Here is a 16966-nt window from a genome sequence, read left to right on the forward strand (position 1 = left end):
TCAGATGTGGATGAGTGCAGTGAGCAGCAGTCCTGCTCTCATAAGTGTGTGAACATGGCAGGCAGCTACCGGTGTGTTTGTAGAGAGGGCTACAGGCTGGCAAGAGACAGACACTCCTGTGAGAGCCTTCCTCCTCCTCCTCCTACACCTCCTGCCCCGCCCGCCTCTCCCACCAGCCCCGGCCAGGCAGCAGCAAACGATTACAGACCCCCCTCCAGTGATACAGGTACACCTACCTCCTCTCAATATTCATCCACAGGCATAGTAATCAATCATGTGCTATGTGTGTTCCAGCAGAGCCTCCTATGGGAGTGAAGAGGAGGCAGGACAATAGCCAGGCTCGCTGTCCATTATTACTTTTGGTACGCGCTATGCCAAACTCAACTCGTACCGTGAGTAATAATGCACTGCGACTGGTACCAACTGCAAGTGGACCACATGCGCTCAACAACCAAGTGCGTGGTCATGTACAGTATGGTATGACCAGATGAACCATGCTGATAACTGCTGTTTCAACATAGATTGATGTAGACTTATCTTCCTCATCCTTTGCTTAGGAGAACGTCCCACGTTTACAGAACTTTCGTTTAGTATTGAGTGAAGCATCCTTCTCTCCCGCACTTTCACACACTCAAGCTTTTCTCTAAACTGCTGCATATCACTCTGAAAAAAAGGAAACCACATTTCCTTCCACAGTAAAGTCATACCGTATAAAAAATAAATCACAACTGTGGTGGAAACAGGTTTCGGTACAATTTTATAAATACCGACAGATCATTTGTTTCGTTCGACATGGTGGGACTTTTTTTGTTCTCGCATAATAAAATGTATTATGCGAGAAATGGCGGCGAAGCGCCTTTTTGCGCAAATATTGATATAATAACCATCATATTGACGTAAACTTGGAGTAACGTGATGATATGTTATGTAGTCCTCCCACTACAACTCGGGAAAGCATGCAGTTTATTAGGCTACAGATGAAATAATTTATGATGAACTTCACAGGGTGGTGAATGTGCACGGTGATGAGCTTGATGCTCCTTACCAATAAATATTGAGGGTCTTATTCTGGTGACATGATGATCGATGCTTGACCAATAAAAATATTCTCGCTATTATCCACAATAATCTCATCATGTAGAGTAGCCTACCGGCACTGTATCTGAGAGTTGACTAAAGCACATGTATCAAGACCATAGTTGCACATTTGCAATTTAACACCACGGTTTATGTGACAAAACTATTGGTAGAGTAGAACATGCATTTTGTGTACACTATGTCATCACGCAACAAATCAGTTTGGTGGAAACACACCTCTGGTGGGAAAATGTGCATATTTTCTTGATGCAGATTTAGAACATTCGCATGAAAATCTGTAGCCAATTGGATGGAAACCTAGCTATAGATATGCTTTGTTTGGCATAACATAGCAACGAGCTAAAATAACCTCTTGTCTAGAAGTGTCTGGACAATACATAAGGAAATTCCCTTTCCTCTCCTCTGTGGAGTATGGTTGTAATCATGAACCTCTCAAAAGACTAATCATGTCCCCCCCTTTTCTCTGTCTAGACCAGTGTTTCCCAACTCCGGTCCTCGAGGACCCCACCAACAGTACATCTTTTTGTTGTGGCCCCGACAAGGACACCTGATTCAACTAATCATAAAGCCCTTGACAAGATGAATCAGATGTTTTTGTCCGGGGCTACAACAACAAAAACGTGTGCTGTTGGGGGCACTCGAGGACCGGAGTTGGGAAACACTGGTCTAGATAGAGGGGAGACATACAGGAAAGGTTGTCTTTCATGCGTTAAACACACTCAAAGACATAAAAACTGTACATAAAGTAGAAGAGGCAGCGTTGCCAAACCAATGACCTCTTTCTCCTAACCGCTTTCTGTCCGTCTGTATTTGTGTCCAGAGGAAGGGAAAAAGTGGCTGTGACCAAATTCACACAAGATGGCTCTTCTCAGCTAAACTTAGACAGGCTGTTCACCCCCCTGAGTGTGGCTGAGGATGGATGTACGGTGGAGGGGCTTGTGTGTGAGTGTGTGTGAGTGTGTGTGTGTGGCCTGAGTGTGGCTGAGGTGGAGGGGCTTGTGTGTGAGTGTGTGTGTGTGCGTGCGTGCTTGTGGATGGATGAATAGGGGTTAGGGAGATCTTTTGCCTAATCAGCACAAAGTGAGAAAAACAGCAGGAAAAAAACATATGACAGATCTCTGTACTTGGTGAAAGTGACGTGGGTGAGGGGAAGTTAGTCGGGGGAATATGTGCAGGCTCAGTACAGAAGTGTTCTCCTTGGCCAACAGAGTGCAAGGGCAGCAGCAACATCAGTGTTGTGGTTAATGGCCCTATTATATCCATTAACTGTTCATATCCAGGCTGACGTCTGATGTTGTTGAAGATCACCGAGATAAACACGGGAATAAATGCCCTGCTCAGACCGTAACAGCTCTCGTCTGACCCCCTCCTCCTCCCCCCTCCTTCCATTTCTGGAGCCATTTTTCTTCCTCCTCTCTCCCTCTTCTTGGCTGGGACTAGCGCTCTCATTCCAGCTCCATCAACCTCGTCTGCTGGGGGTCATCGCTCCCCCCCCGTCCTCTTGTCTCAATAATAGGCCACATCTGGGAGAGATAAAACTGTTCTCAGTTTGACCCTAGCTCCAAGACGCGGGTTCCTACCCCAGCTCTGAACCCCTAGCTCTGGGGACCTGTCGTGGGGAGCAGGGGGACACTTGGTGACTGGTTGGACTCCAGCCCAGCTCACCCCTCCTTGTCCTGTAACCGATAGGACGACGCATGTTTAGAGAAGGCATGATGGACTGTGTGTCTGTTTATAGTGCCCTCTCTGTCAGTTATATGGTGTGTGTCTGTCATTTTCCCATATTCTCAGACCCTTATGCAGGCAAATTTATGGATTTGTCACCGGCTTCACCCAAAGAACTGAATTCCCCAGCCAGCTTGTGGTTCTTTGGTTCTCTTCCCGTTTGTTTCATAGCTCTGCTTATGAATCACTCTGTAGCAGGATCAGAGCAAGATGCTAGAGGCAATATCTATCTCAAAGACATGTCACAAGTCCAAGCTTTTGATAGAATAGGAAGGATTAACCATTACACTCTTTCCCCCTCTGTTGAACCTCTCTGTAAGCTAACCCTACCGGGTCATATTCTGTAGGTTTCATCGTATCAAAACGTTTTGCAACAGAAAAGGAAAATCTGTGTTCTTATCGGAAAAGTTCAGGCAGTACCCCCTCGTCTTCAAAACGTTTTCTCTCTATAAGCAACCTTGGTGTGCAGTTGGAGGGTGTTTTAGATAGTGGTGATCCACATTCTATTTTCATGTGTGTGTGTTTGTGTGTGTGTGTTGTCTACAGGTGGAAGGGTCACAGAGGAGGTACAGAGCCTGAAGAACAGAGTAGAGCTGCTAGAGCAGGTACAACTGCACTCCTCTACCATCACATGAACACACACACGCTCTCGTGAACGGGTGTAAAGTCCCCCTTATAACCATTGCTAATGCCCCTCTAGCATCCACCACCCACCTTGACCCAGCCCTAGTCACACACTGCATGGTGTAATATAAAATACCACTCACAATGTAATCACGAACCTTTGTTCATCGACAGAGAACACACACACTCACAAAACCCAGCATCCTTTGAAACGCCAGACGGGTAGTGACCTTTTAAAAAGCCTTTGTGAGTTTTTCATTAGAATTCATGTTGTTACTGCTCCGTGGATTACAGTAGAATTGAATCTCTCCCCCCCCTTCCCTCCAGAAGCTTCAGTTGGTCCTAGCCCCCTTCACCAGTCTGTTCCCCATGTCGCTGGACGAGGGCGTGTCTGAGAAGACCAGCTTCCTGTTTCACTCCTTCCAGCAGCTGGACCGCATCGACTCGCTCAGCGAACAAATTGGCTTCCTCGAGGAACGCCTCGGTACCTGTGAGTGGATAAACACACAGTTAAAAATGTATTTTCGTTGTACTCCCCTTGTTGGACAGGACAAATTGGCCATATAGAGGCTTGAAGTGGATGTGAAATGAGTTGTTTGACTATAGATAGTAACACCCCACTGGTTAAATCAATGTTGTTCCCACGTCTTTTCAATGAAATTACGTTGAACTAAATTGGAATAGACATTGAATTGGCATATGTGCCCAGTGGGACTGATTTTTCCACTTTTCTGTCCTCACTACAGGTTCCTGCCAGGAGAATTAGACACAGAACATGACTGGGTGAAAACCAACCAGACATGTCCACAGTCTGAATCCACAAAACAATAACAATAGGAATGGAATGATTGCCCCAGCCCAGGGATATGGTAGGAGGAAGAAAGTTAGCAGAACATAGGCCTACTCAACGTTTGTGCATTCATGTTCCTGTACCAGCCCAAAGACTTGCTCTCGAGAACCCAAGGCATTAACAAGGCATTCTGCCTTATCTCAAGGGTTCTCAGCTATAAACACTAGTTACCGGTAGCACCATGTGAACTACAATCCCAACGCTGTTTTAACATTTAGAAACGTCAATAATCATCGCTTCCGCTATGGTTTCTGAAACATAGAAAACGTATCTTTCATATCAGCGGGAATGAATCGTTCAAATAAAAAAGATACTTACTGAAACAGGTTTGCCCAGATCCTTACGTCTGTGTGCCTCCAGCCGTCAAACTACACTTCCTCACCCAGTTACGCTTACACACAGGTGTTCGAACACACTCTAGAGAGCTAGATAGCACAGGTGGTTGTCTCTGTCCACCATCTGTCTTCCGTAAACAAGCGCCGTAACATGGAGATTTGGCCGCGTGCATGGGAGCACTAACCCTAACCATATAAAAGGTGTGTAGTAATTTAACCTTTTGTTTTTTTACAATTATTTCTCGCTGATATGAAAGATACGTTCCTTATGTTTCCAAAACCGTACCGCAAGCGATGCGCGTTAACGTTCCCGAACGAGCGTCGGGGCTCTTAACAAAACTCCCCTGGCCAGAAGATACCGCCATGAATAGACGCTAAAGGTAGTTTGTGTATATGTTTCAGGGTTCCTTGATGCTAGAGGCATCACTACAGACCCGGGTTCGATCCCGGGCTGTATCACAACCGGCCTTGATCAGGAGTCCTATAGGGCGGCGCACAATTGGCCCAGCGTCGTCTGTGTTAGGGGAGGGTTTGGCCGGGGTAGGCCGTCATTGTAAATACGAATTTGTTCTTAACTGACTTGCCTAGTTAAATAAAAGTTTAAATAAATAAATGAATGAGCTAGCCAAAGACTGGCTCTATGACGGGCAAACTTGTCATGTGCTGAGTCTCTTTTCTCTCCCAACAGCATAATTTCATGTCTTTACATTGTTGTTTTACCAAAAGACATAGAATAGCGTAACATCACTACCTGTGACAGGGTTACTGGGGCCTCGTTCTCCCATTACCACATTACTGGACAATCTGAGAGTCTAAGGTCAAACAGCCATTTTGACTATGATGTATCTGGTTTCCGTGTTTTAGGTTCACATCAGTGCAGCTGGTTTCACTGTCAGAGCCCCCATGGCGGGTCTAGCATGGACATCTGTATTTATCTATTTAAGTTATAATTCCTTGTGCTTATCTCATAGAGCTACAATAGACAGTTGGCTTTTTTTATTCATTTTTTTTTTTTACATAGCTTTGTAACTTTTTGTAATAAAATGGATCAATTAAAAATGTCTAGTAGAGGATTTATTGTGTGTGAATTTAGATTTTTTTAATGTGAAGCCACTTGGAAGAAAAGTAACTATACAGATCAATATCTCATTTTGACCACTCAAACACATTCCTATACTGAACAAAAATATAAACACAACATGAAGTGTTGGTCCCATGTTTCATGAGCTGAAATAAAAGGCCCCAGAAATGTCCATATGCACAAAAAACTTATTTCTCATATTTTGTGCACAAATTTGTTTACATCCCTGTTAGTGAGCAGTTCTCCTTTGCCAAGATAATCAATCCACCTGACAGTTTTGCATCTCAAGAAGCTGATTTAAACAGCATGATCATTACACAGGTGCACCTTGTGCTGGGAACAATAAAAGGCCACTCTAAAATGTGCAGTTTTGTTTTGCTGACTGCAGGGATGTCCACCAGAGCTGTTGCAAGGGAATTTAATGTTAATTTGTCTACCATAAGCCGCCTCCAATGTCGTTTTAGAAAATGTTGCAGCACGTCCAACCGGCCTCACAACCGCACACCACGTGTAACCTCGGCAGCTCAGTACCTTCATCTGGAGTCTCTACCTGCTGGATCGTCTGAGACCAGCCACCTGGACAGGTGATGAAACTGAGAAGTATTTCTGTCTGTAATAAACACCGTTGTGGGGGAAGAAACTCATTTTGATTGGCTGGGTCTGGCACCCAATCCATAGATTAGGGCCTCATGAATGTACACTGCTCAAAAAAATAAAGGGAACACTAAAATAACACATCCTAGATCTGAATGAATGAAATTTTCTTATTAAATACTTTTTTCTTTACATAGTTGAATGTGCTGACAATAAAATCACACAAAAATGATCAATGGAAATCAAATTTATCAACCCATGGAGGTCTGGATTTGGAGTCACACTCAAAATTAAAGTGGAAAACCACACTACAGGCTGATCCAACTTTGATGAAATGTCCTTAAAACAAGTCAAAATGAGGCTCAGTAGTGCGTGTGGCCTCCACGTGCCTGTATGACCTCCCTACAACGCCTGGGCATGCTCCTGATGAGGTGGCGGATGGTCTCCTGAGGGATCTCCTCCCAGACCTGGACTAAAGCATCCGCCAACTCCTGGACAGTCTGTGGTGCAACGTGGCGTTGGTGGATGGAGCGAGACATGATGTCCCAGATGTGCTCAATTGGATTCAGGTCTGGAGAACGGGCGGGCCAGTCCATAGCATCAACTGCTGACACACTCCAGCCACATGAGGTCTAGCATTGTCTTGCATTAGGAGGAACCCAGGGCCAACCGTACCAGCATATGGGCTCACAAGGGGTCTGAGGATCTCATCTCGGTACCTAATGGCAGTCAGGCTACCTCTGGCGAGCACATGGAGGGCTGTGCGGCCCCCAAAGAAATGCCACCCCACACCATGACTGACCCACCGCCAAACCGGTCATGCTGGAGGATGTTGCAGGCAGCAGAAAGTTCTCCACGGCGTCTCCAGACTCTGTCACGTCTGTCACATGTGCTCAGTGTGAACCTGCTTTCATCTGTGAAGAGCACAGGGCGAATTTGCCAATCTTGGTGTTCTCTGGCAAATGCCAAACGTCCTGCACGGTGTTGGGCTGTAAGCACAACCCCCACCTGTGGACGTCAGGCCCTCATACCACCCTCATGGAGTCTGTTTCTGACCGTTTGAGCAGACACATGCACATTTGTGGCCTGCTGGAGGTCATTTTGCAGGGCTCTGGCAGTGCTCCTCCTTGCACAAAGGCAGAGGTAGCGGTCCTGCTGCTGGGTTGTTCCATTTGCACAACAGCATGTGAAATCAGTGTTGCTGCCTAAGTGGACAGTTTGATTTCACAGAAGTGTGATTGACTTGGAGTTACATTGTGTTGTTTAAGTGTTCCCTTTATTTTTTTGAGCAGTGTACTTCAATTGACAGATTTCTTTATATGAGCTGTAACTCGATAAAATGTTCCAATGTCAATTCAATGGAGAGTTAGGGAAAGAATTGTATTGCCGGAGCCATCCTAACTCATCTGCAAAGCCTGAGTGTCCAAGGATAAAATGATAATTTAAAGAAATGACACACACAGGAATAAAGTAACAGCTCTAAGAAAAAAATGACATTTATTTATCATTTCCCAAGGCATTCATCAAACACACAGAAGGCTCACCAGGATGTGATAAGACAAGACACTTTGGCCAGCTTAGTTGTACATAGTTATCTTAAGCCACGAACAGATTACACTTTAATAGCTTTGGTGAAACTCATAGAATATTTTAAGATCATTTTTATATACCACCCAAACTCACCATGAAGTGCTTAATTAATTTGGAATATTTCTTAAATTTAAATTGTGAAAAAAAAATAACACCAGATCAATCAACAAGGCTCTCTAAAGAAGTGTTGCAGAGCCTGTCGAGTTATCACGGTCATCGAGTCAATGACGCTTTTAGCTGACACACTAGGAAGTTGAGCTACAAAACGTCCATGAAAATAATCATAGACAATGGTCAAGAGTTAGCCTAAAATCATTGACAGTTTACATTTGGTTAGTGCCAAATTTGTAGCATCTTTGAACATTCAAAACATCTTTGTTGCAGGATTTAAAAAATGTAACACCACCACATAAGCAAAACAAATACTCTCATAAATATACTCTCCTGTGACCAAAAACTGATGTCACAGATTAATCTTATGTATTGGGACCGACTGGCGTATGTATTTTAATTAAATGGTGTTACTGGTCTTCAATAACAAAGATGAGGAAAGCCCGAGTGTCGAGTTGATTTACTCCTAGGAGCCAAGTAAGCCAAGAGTCCAGCAGGTGACACTAAAGCTCCTGCAGCCACTTGACCCTGACGAGGCGTAGTAGTAGTACACAGGTTCATTGCCAGACGAAACACAATGTTTTCACTCCTACAACGTGAGCAATTTATCAACACCATTTCAATTCAGTCATTTCAGGAAGTAAACTGATATTCTAATTCCATATTTGTCTCATAGAAGAATTGAGGAAAATTGGATTTGGAAATTCAATTTATTTTCTGAATTGATTGACCCCAAACCCTGCTCCTCAGGAAGTTTAGGTGCACAAGAAATAAATGTATTCTGGAGGTTAACTAATGTAACACTTAATTTCAAATAAATACATTTCAGACACATTTTGTAGTGTCAGAAACCAACATTATGCAAGATAACATTCTATTGGAATATGTTATACTTGAAAAAATGAAAAAAAAAAAAAAAAAAGAGAGTTACATGCAATTAGGCTGCATATACACAGGTAGCGCAATTCTGATATGTTTTCACTAATTGGTCTTTCGACCAATCAGATCAGCGTTTGCCAATAATTGGGCACAATATAAGAAGTGTGCTGCCTGTGTAACACTAGCCAGAGTAGTACACAAAAAAAATCATGAATGCCGAAATACATTCTCACCCTGGCGTTTTTGACAGGCAAAAAGCTGCAAGCGACATTTTATCAAACTGTAAAGTAAAAGCAGTGAATAAAAAAATGTCAAGATCTGTACGCAAATGATAAGAAACTGTATTGCCATAAATAAAAAAGTAGCAGTAATTTACTGTAAGACGTCATCTGTCTATTAATTACAAAATATAAAACCTCAAGTTTAATTACTTCACAATCCTACATTTGATGATTACTGTACCACCTTTTGACATAAGGCTAAAACGTCACAAATCTCAGCCAATTCCTTTAAATAGCCCAAGCCTTCTAAACTGCAGTCAGACTTTACATATCATACACCATCCATCGATAAAATAAATGTACTCTTAGTTCGGTTTTGCGTATCATAAATTGGTCAGAAAACTACAGTAGGTGTTGAGACATTCCCTTAACACATATCCCTATTCCTCATTAATCTATAGTATAAACAGGACCTGTTTCTCAAGTATAAAGCTAAGGTAACCACTCGGACAGCAGCCCTCCTAGTTACCAGGTACCAATAGGGAACATTTGGCCAAGCAAAAGATTTACAAGAGTCGTTACTGTGCTGTTACGATACCAAGATTGTTTTAGAGCAATTGACAATTGCGCAATTTATTAGGCTATATTTTACTTCTTAACTACGGGTATCACAGGGGTTACCAAAATACAGGTCCGTGGTGTTCAGTTTGAGGAGCATTTCATTCCTATTTCACCTCTTCTGATATGTATTTTTTGGGCTAGGCTGAAAACAAGCAGTCTTTATTAGTAGTTAGTTATAGTGCTTTTCCATTAAGACTTAACCCCCACACCAATGGGTTGCCAGTGTTGGTTAAATGGAAGCTCTAGTGTAATTGTGTTTACATCAAGAGTGACTTGAGACGTGCAGAATCAACAACATCTGCATCATTCAAGACAGTTGCTTTGTGGGAAGGTGTTATATTTCACAGTTAGCCATTGCTATGTAAATGCCAGCTGAAAAGTTCCCAGGGCCTTGCCTCCAAGTTAGAGCAGGTCCGACAAAGCCATGGCCCAGTGAGACAGGTGCTAACCCACGTAGATAGAAACCGAAAAGTGTGAGCCTTGGGTAAATCACTGGGGTAAATCCTCATCGGAAATGCACCATTAATAAAAATTCTAGTTAAGAGGACCATAAAAACAACTTCATGTCAAAGATTTGATTTGAAATGTGAAACCTGGCGACTGTCTCTACCGTCATCACTGCAGTACAGCGAGGACTAATAACATATTTTTCCTTGGCAACCATGAAAAACGATCAATCACTAACATTTAAAACACGTACTGTAACATCTAGATCACTCCATAGTGGTAGGTTTAAAAACACCCCCCTCAGATAAACCTCTCTCCAATGTGTAACGTTTAAAACACTCCCCCTCAGTAAAACCGCTCTCCACTGTGTAACGTTTTTAAAAAAAACACTTGCACACTGACATGGCACAAAACGGAATCTTGAACTTCATGAAATCACCTGACACTTCTTAAATTAGAGAAGAGATACTTGAGACAAAAAAGTGGAGTCAAATTTGGGCCATTTAGCAGACACTTTTACCCACATTTTAAATATGGGTGAGGAATCAAACCCACAACCCTGGTGTTACAAGAGCCACTCTCTACCAACTGAGCCCATTGTAAAAAAAAACAAAACAAAAAAACAAGACAACGTAGTAATAATAATTTGGTGGGTGCTTATATATGTCCTATTTCACACATGTACAATGTGTATTAATACATGTGTGAATGGGAAATGTGTGTTTTTGCATAGCCCAACTCCCCGAGACACCCCCAGAGAGTGAGGTCACGGCCAGGGTCTGCCATCAACGGCGGCCCTGGAGCAATTAGGTTTAAGTGCCTTGCTCAAGGGCACAGACAGATTTTTCACCTTGTTGGCTCTGGAATTCAAACTAGCGACCTTCTGGTTACTGGCACAATGCTCTAACCACTAGGCTACCTGCCAGGCTAGTACACCAACAACACACAGTGTTTGTAAATCGTTGAGTCCACTAGCGTCCATGAATTCACTGATGATTGTTCTCATCGTCGTTGTACTTTTGTTTCTTTGTGTATTTTTTGTATAGCTTGTTTGGCGTCGTCACAGTATGTCATTGAGCTATTTTGATCACATGGATTGAAAAGCAAGTGTGGCAATGTACAGTTCATTCAGAAAGTATTCAGATCCTGTGACTTTTTCCACATTATTACGTTACAGCCTATTCTAAAAACGGATTTAAAAAATAATCCTCATCTACACACAATTCCCTAATTGTGACAAAGTGAAAAACAGGTAAACATCAAAAATAATAAACAGAAATGGCTTATTTACATAAGTATTCAGACCCTTTGATATGAGACTCGAAATTGAGCTCAGGTGCATCCTTGAGCTGTTTCTACAACTTGATTGGACTCCACCTGTGGTAAATTCAATTGATTGGACATGATTTGGAAGGGCACATACCTGTCAATATAAAAAGGTCCCACAGTTGACAGTGCATGTCAGAGCAATAATCATTCCATGAGGTCGAAGCAATTGTCCGTAGAGCTGTGAGACATGACCGTGTCGACGCACAAATCTAGGCAAGGGTACCAAAACATTTCTGCAGCGCTTTTTAAAATATTTTTATATAAATTTGCAAACATTTCTAAAAACCTATTTTTGCTCTGTCATTACGTGGCATTGTGTGTAAATTGAAGGGGAAAAAACGATTTAATCAATTTTAGAATGTAACGTAACAAAATGTGGAAAAAGTTAAGGGGTCTGAATACTCTCCGAATGCACTGTATGTAACGATAGAGTTGATTGCACTGAGACACAGATAAAGAACAAGTCCCTGGTCAACTACTAACCTCTCCTTTCGCTCTGTCGCCCTCCATCTCCCCTCAAGACCCATGGTCCAGACCCTGGTTCCCTACTCCTTCAAAAGAGGCAAGAGGCTGGTATGCACAACAGAACAGGAGAGGATATACTGGGGTTGGGTGGGGTGTTGGGGGAGGGGGTACCGTGGTGTGTTGTGTGTGTGTGTTAGCGGTGGAGTGGTTAAAGCAGGGTGGTTGTGTGCTGTGCGTATCTTTTATAGCGCATTAAGAAAAAAAGTTAAGGCAGCACCAGAGGAAAATATAAAGATCCACCATCAACATATGAAAAAACTAAAAAGTTGAGCAGGAAGGAAGGAAAAAAAACGAAAGTACAACCACTGACTGACAAAATAAAAAAATAAGACAATAACAATAAAGCCTCTTTTAAAAAGGTGGAGGTAGAAAAAAGGTATCCCAAAGCATGCATGAGGAACGCACATGAATAATGTTCCGTTTTGCTTGCCGTCCGTCACTCTACTCATAACCTGCAGAGCCAACAGGTCTTCTGTAGTGAAGAGTCAGGACTGCACTGTATGGGGGCTGGGTCGGAGCAGGAGCCAACCAGAACCAAACTGTACCAGGCCAAAACAACAGATGAGTTCATGACAGAGGCCTGGTGGGTGCGTTGTATCTTGGTACAGATGTGCTCAAATACATTGGCACCCTTGCACAATTCTCTATTTCTTCAAAAACAAGTTGAAATTGAAAACTTTGTTTACAACTGCACATTTCAAAGAAAAATGTCCTGGACTCTTGATTGGGAGCAATATAATTTGGTTAGAGGCAATATCTCATTTACTGTGTAATTTATCTCACACCTGTGGTAAGTTGCAGGTGCCATTCAAACAGTTTTGAAAAGAGGAAATGGAACATTCTGCGCCATAAGGGTGCCAATATATTTGACCTAATCTGTAGGTACGTAGGTAGGGAGCTGAGACGATGCGGAGGGGGGAGAAAAAATATAAGGTTTTGGTGTCTCGGACATGGGACATGTTCAGTGGTGCGAGGGGGGCCCGTTGCTCTGGGTTATGGGGGCGAAGCCAGAGATGCTCAGGAAGACTGAGCGCATGAGGTCGTAGGACTTGTCGGAGAGGCCGGCCACGTCATCTGACGTCATGCCCTTCGTCTCGATCTTCGGAAGGATCTTCAACGTGATGGTCCCTGGTTTGAGCATAGCATCATCATCATCAGTCCAACCATCATTATCAGCACATCCCTCATTCATCATCAACGTGTTTGCATGAAACCAAAAGACATCTTTCTATACATGTCATGAGCAGTTCCTTTCAAGAGTAGCTGTGTACGAGCAATTTCACTATGAATTAAAACGTGATCTGTACCTGAGTTGAACAGCTTTTCTTTACGTAGGTAGAAGTTACTGTAAGAGGAGAACACAATGGGGATGATAGGAGCCTAGAACAGAGAGAGAGCGAGGGGGGGGGGGGGGGGGGGGTCGAGAGGAAGAGAGTGAGCAAAGCGAATTGGGAGGGAGGGAGGGAGAGTTACCATGACAGTTCGTTCCACATTCGATTCAAGCCCTGGGTACCTAAATACCATTCTTTTTCCCAAGATAAGTTTAATCTTTTCAATGATTTTTCCTTCCCTCGGGCAAGACAAAGGCAAACATGAACAATCAGATACAGACAATCACATGCATGGCTGACCCAGCTACACACAGTCTGTCTGTACACACATCCACCTCCCCTCTGTCCACCCCTTCCCTCCCTCACTGACTGGTGCTGAGAGACGACAGCTTGAACCACAGTGGAGAGAGAGACATCCAACTTTCAGTACAGACGGCAGCCTTTGAACTGAGAGATTAGTGCTGCTTCTTCAGGGCCAAGCTTTCAAAGACTAATCCTTTGTGTATCCCCCACTCTTCTCACCTCAGAAAACCTACCTGTGCCTTTCTCACACCAACACTCATCCTATCACCCTCTCTCGGTTACCTCAAACCCTTTATTACGTCTCTCTCCCTCTAGGACTCTCTCCATCCCCCTTTCTTTTTCTCTGACAAAAGGTAGTGAAAATATCATTTGAAAATCAGATCATGTTCATTCAGTAAACCACGTTAGGTTGTTAGCTCCCCCTTGTGTCCTAAATAGGTATAATACCCACGACCACAACCCCAAACTACCAGTCCCTACTCGGTAAACACCATAATCTAAATCCAGATCACCACACACACACCAACTCCCTCCAAATAGTGACCACTGAAATAGGAGGCATGGACATAAACAGACATGTGGCTCACCTGTGCCTGCACTGCCAGGTGGAAGGCTCCCTTCTTGAAGGGCAGCAGGTCGTCCCTCTGGTTCCGTGTGCCCTCAGGGAACACCCACAGCCGGATCTACCGGGGGGGCAAAGGTCAGGGGTCAAAGGTGAGGCCCATGAGGAAGCATGGACACAGTATGTCAATATCGGTGGTGGAGATTGACCTAGATACTCAGCTAGAAATTAGATTAGAAAAACACAAAATATCAACTATTCAAACTTGAATGGGTTAAGTATCAGGATATATTGGCTTGGGAATGTTATAAATCAGTCGCTCAGTGTTATGCGCCATCTCACTATCTGGCATAATTGCCAATCAGGTGGGAGTTAATCATGACTTTGGCATGGCCCAGAGTACAGCAGAGGGCTACATGTATAATCATGGGGTCCCATAGATTAGTCCCGTAGAATTACCTGGTCGTCCAGCATGGTCTTCGCAGCGTCGGCCATGACACTCTTGGCATCGCTGGTCTTCTTGCGGTTGATGAAGACGATGCCGCCCAGCCAGGACACGATGCCCACCGTGCCCGCGTACACCAGCTCCTTCTTGGCAATCATGGTGCAACGATCTGGGAGAACCTCCATTAGACCTGGGGATTGGAGAAGATCTGTTAGGATCCGTTACAGGATCTGGTAGCATCTCCATTAGACCGGGGGGGAGAAAAGGATCTGAGAGGATACCTAGCCCATTAGATCCTTTAGAGGATATTTTATGTTCTGTATGAACTCAGTCATGTGGGGTTGAATCTAACGGAATTTTTGCACAACGATTCCATTGACACCACTGAATGATTTGGAATGAGACTTTAGGACATTTTTATGACCCTGAATGGTGCACAGCGTGTCTCTCCTGGGGCCTCATTTGTAAACATTGTGTAAATTTCACACTAAATATCTGTACGCACTCTGGGAAAAAAAGAGATTGAGATTTCTCAACCTGACGCACATTTGTCGTGTCAGATAACGCGACGACGGCCATTTGCACTGATAACTCGCAAACACATGGGCTAGCTAAAGAGAAGTTTGGCCACAATATGCTGTCCTAACATTTGAAAATGTTACCAAGGTGATGACATTGTCCACTCAACTTACTTTCTTCATCAAAATAACCTGTAGTTAATATTCAAGATTTGTTTTTTCATGAGCAAGCTTTCATCACCTAATTCTACATCTAGCTAAGGTGTTGTGGTGGTAGAATCAGTACTTATGAAATTGGAAATTTGCACAAAAATGTAGTGTCTGCGTGCTGGCTGAACCAGTATCAAATCAATCCATATGAAAAGGCAGGCATGCTAACAATGCCAGTTCACTCACTCAACGCTGAACACTCCATCTAGCGAGTGTAGTGAAGTTTTCGCTAATTCACAAATAAGTTACGATATCTGTTTTGCCGTGATTAGTGCGCAGAGTTCTACAGCGCAGCTAATTGCACTGTGATGTTACAAAGTAACGAGGCACAGTGCCAGCTGTCAGAGTCAGATATATGCTGATTTCTGAGAACAGTCCCATAACTTGTCGTAGAACTTCATCAACAGGCTGGCAAACTAGCTACAGTATGGCCATTCCAACAAGCTGGCACTGGGTTGCTAGCCGGAGCATGGTTTGCCGTAGTAGCCAGTGCGTCAGAGAGCGGAGTGATTTTCAGAATTAGGAACGAGTGTAAGGCGGATGAGCAAAATCTTTATTTTTAAAGATGAGTTGCTCATCCTACAAGAGATCGGTTGAGGGATGAGTGTTCCGCCATCTGACGTGAGACAACGCTTGGAGCACATCATATGTTTCCCCGTTATAAATCATGCCCTTCTAAAACTGTGCGCGCGTGACCGAGTATTATAACTCAGCCTGAAAAACATCCTCCATACACCTTTTTAAAAGGTGATAACGCCCTTTATTTCCAATTTGGAACTATTGGAATTAGGCCACGGTCATTTCTAAAAGAAAAGAATGGCAGATTTTTATCAAAAATGTTTTGTTGGCAGAAAGTAAAAATTATGCTGCGTTTGGCAACGGACTGACTGTTTCTGAAAGAGAAAACAAAGGAAAAAGGTTGTGGACATGTCAGCTGAACGTTTTAATTCAACAATGTTTTGCATCAACTTTTGCCCCCAACCTAAATGCTGGACTGCCCCAAATCCTGATATACTGTAGGCTACTCAACACCAAAAATATTACAGTAGGCGTACTTAGTGGTAGTGTAACCGATGTGAAATGACTAGCTAGTTAGCGGGGTGCGCGCTAATAGCGTTTCAATCGGTGACGTCTCTCGCTCTGAGACCTTGAAGTAGTTGTTCCCCCGGGTTTTGTGGAGCGATGGGTAATGATGCTTTGAGGGTGGCTGTTGTCAATGTGTGCAGAGGGTCCCTGGTTTAAGCCCAGGTAGGGGTGAGGAGAGGGACGGAAGCCATACTGTTACAGTCGCATACTTCAATGTTAAAAGAGCAATCGTCTTTACACCTGTTCAGTTCTACTGTGTATTATAAATGTGCTTGCATGGTCTAAATTTTGCATGGAGGTAAAGACACTCTTTTGCGGGAAAACTGGCCCACGCATATTTTGGGGTATATTTTAAGTACGCAACGTTTATAAATGAGGCCCCCTAATCTGTTGTTCTACTCAAGACAATTGCATCATTACTGTATCTGGGATGAGCTTTGGTCTGTTACTATCTTATCTCACACTGGCCTTGTGAAGGGAA

At 43.5% G+C, this 16966-nt stretch overlaps 2 protein-coding genes across 2 annotated transcripts in view; one reads left to right on the forward strand and one right to left on the reverse strand.

Moving 5' to 3' along the window:
• LOC139552058 (epidermal growth factor-like protein 7) overlaps positions 1-5691 on the forward strand; it is a 32332-nt gene extending 26641 nt beyond the window's left edge. Inside the window, exons 6-9 of the mRNA XM_071363428.1 lie at positions 5-226; positions 3370-3428; positions 3775-3937; positions 4194-5691. Coding sequence (XP_071219529.1) covers positions 5-226; positions 3370-3428; positions 3775-3937; positions 4194-4213 — 464 coding nt within the window. The 3' untranslated portion in view covers positions 4214-5691. The remainder of the gene's footprint in view (positions 1-4; positions 227-3369; positions 3429-3774; positions 3938-4193) is intronic.
• Positions 5692-7780: 2089 nt separating this feature from the next.
• Positions 7781-16966, reverse strand: part of LOC139552059 (1-acyl-sn-glycerol-3-phosphate acyltransferase alpha-like) — a 29327-nt gene continuing 20141 nt past the window's right edge. The window contains exons 3-6 of the mRNA XM_071363429.1: positions 14686-14861; positions 14252-14347; positions 13338-13410; positions 7781-13158 (exon numbers count right to left, since the gene is read on the reverse strand). Coding sequence (XP_071219530.1) covers positions 12992-13158; positions 13338-13410; positions 14252-14347; positions 14686-14861 — 512 coding nt within the window. The 3' untranslated portion in view covers positions 7781-12991. The remainder of the gene's footprint in view (positions 13159-13337; positions 13411-14251; positions 14348-14685; positions 14862-16966) is intronic.

Source organism: Salvelinus alpinus, chromosome 24, assembly GCF_045679555.1.
Source record: "Salvelinus alpinus chromosome 24, SLU_Salpinus.1, whole genome shotgun sequence".
Classification (NCBI taxonomy): Eukaryota; Metazoa; Chordata; class Actinopteri; order Salmoniformes; family Salmonidae; genus Salvelinus; species Salvelinus alpinus.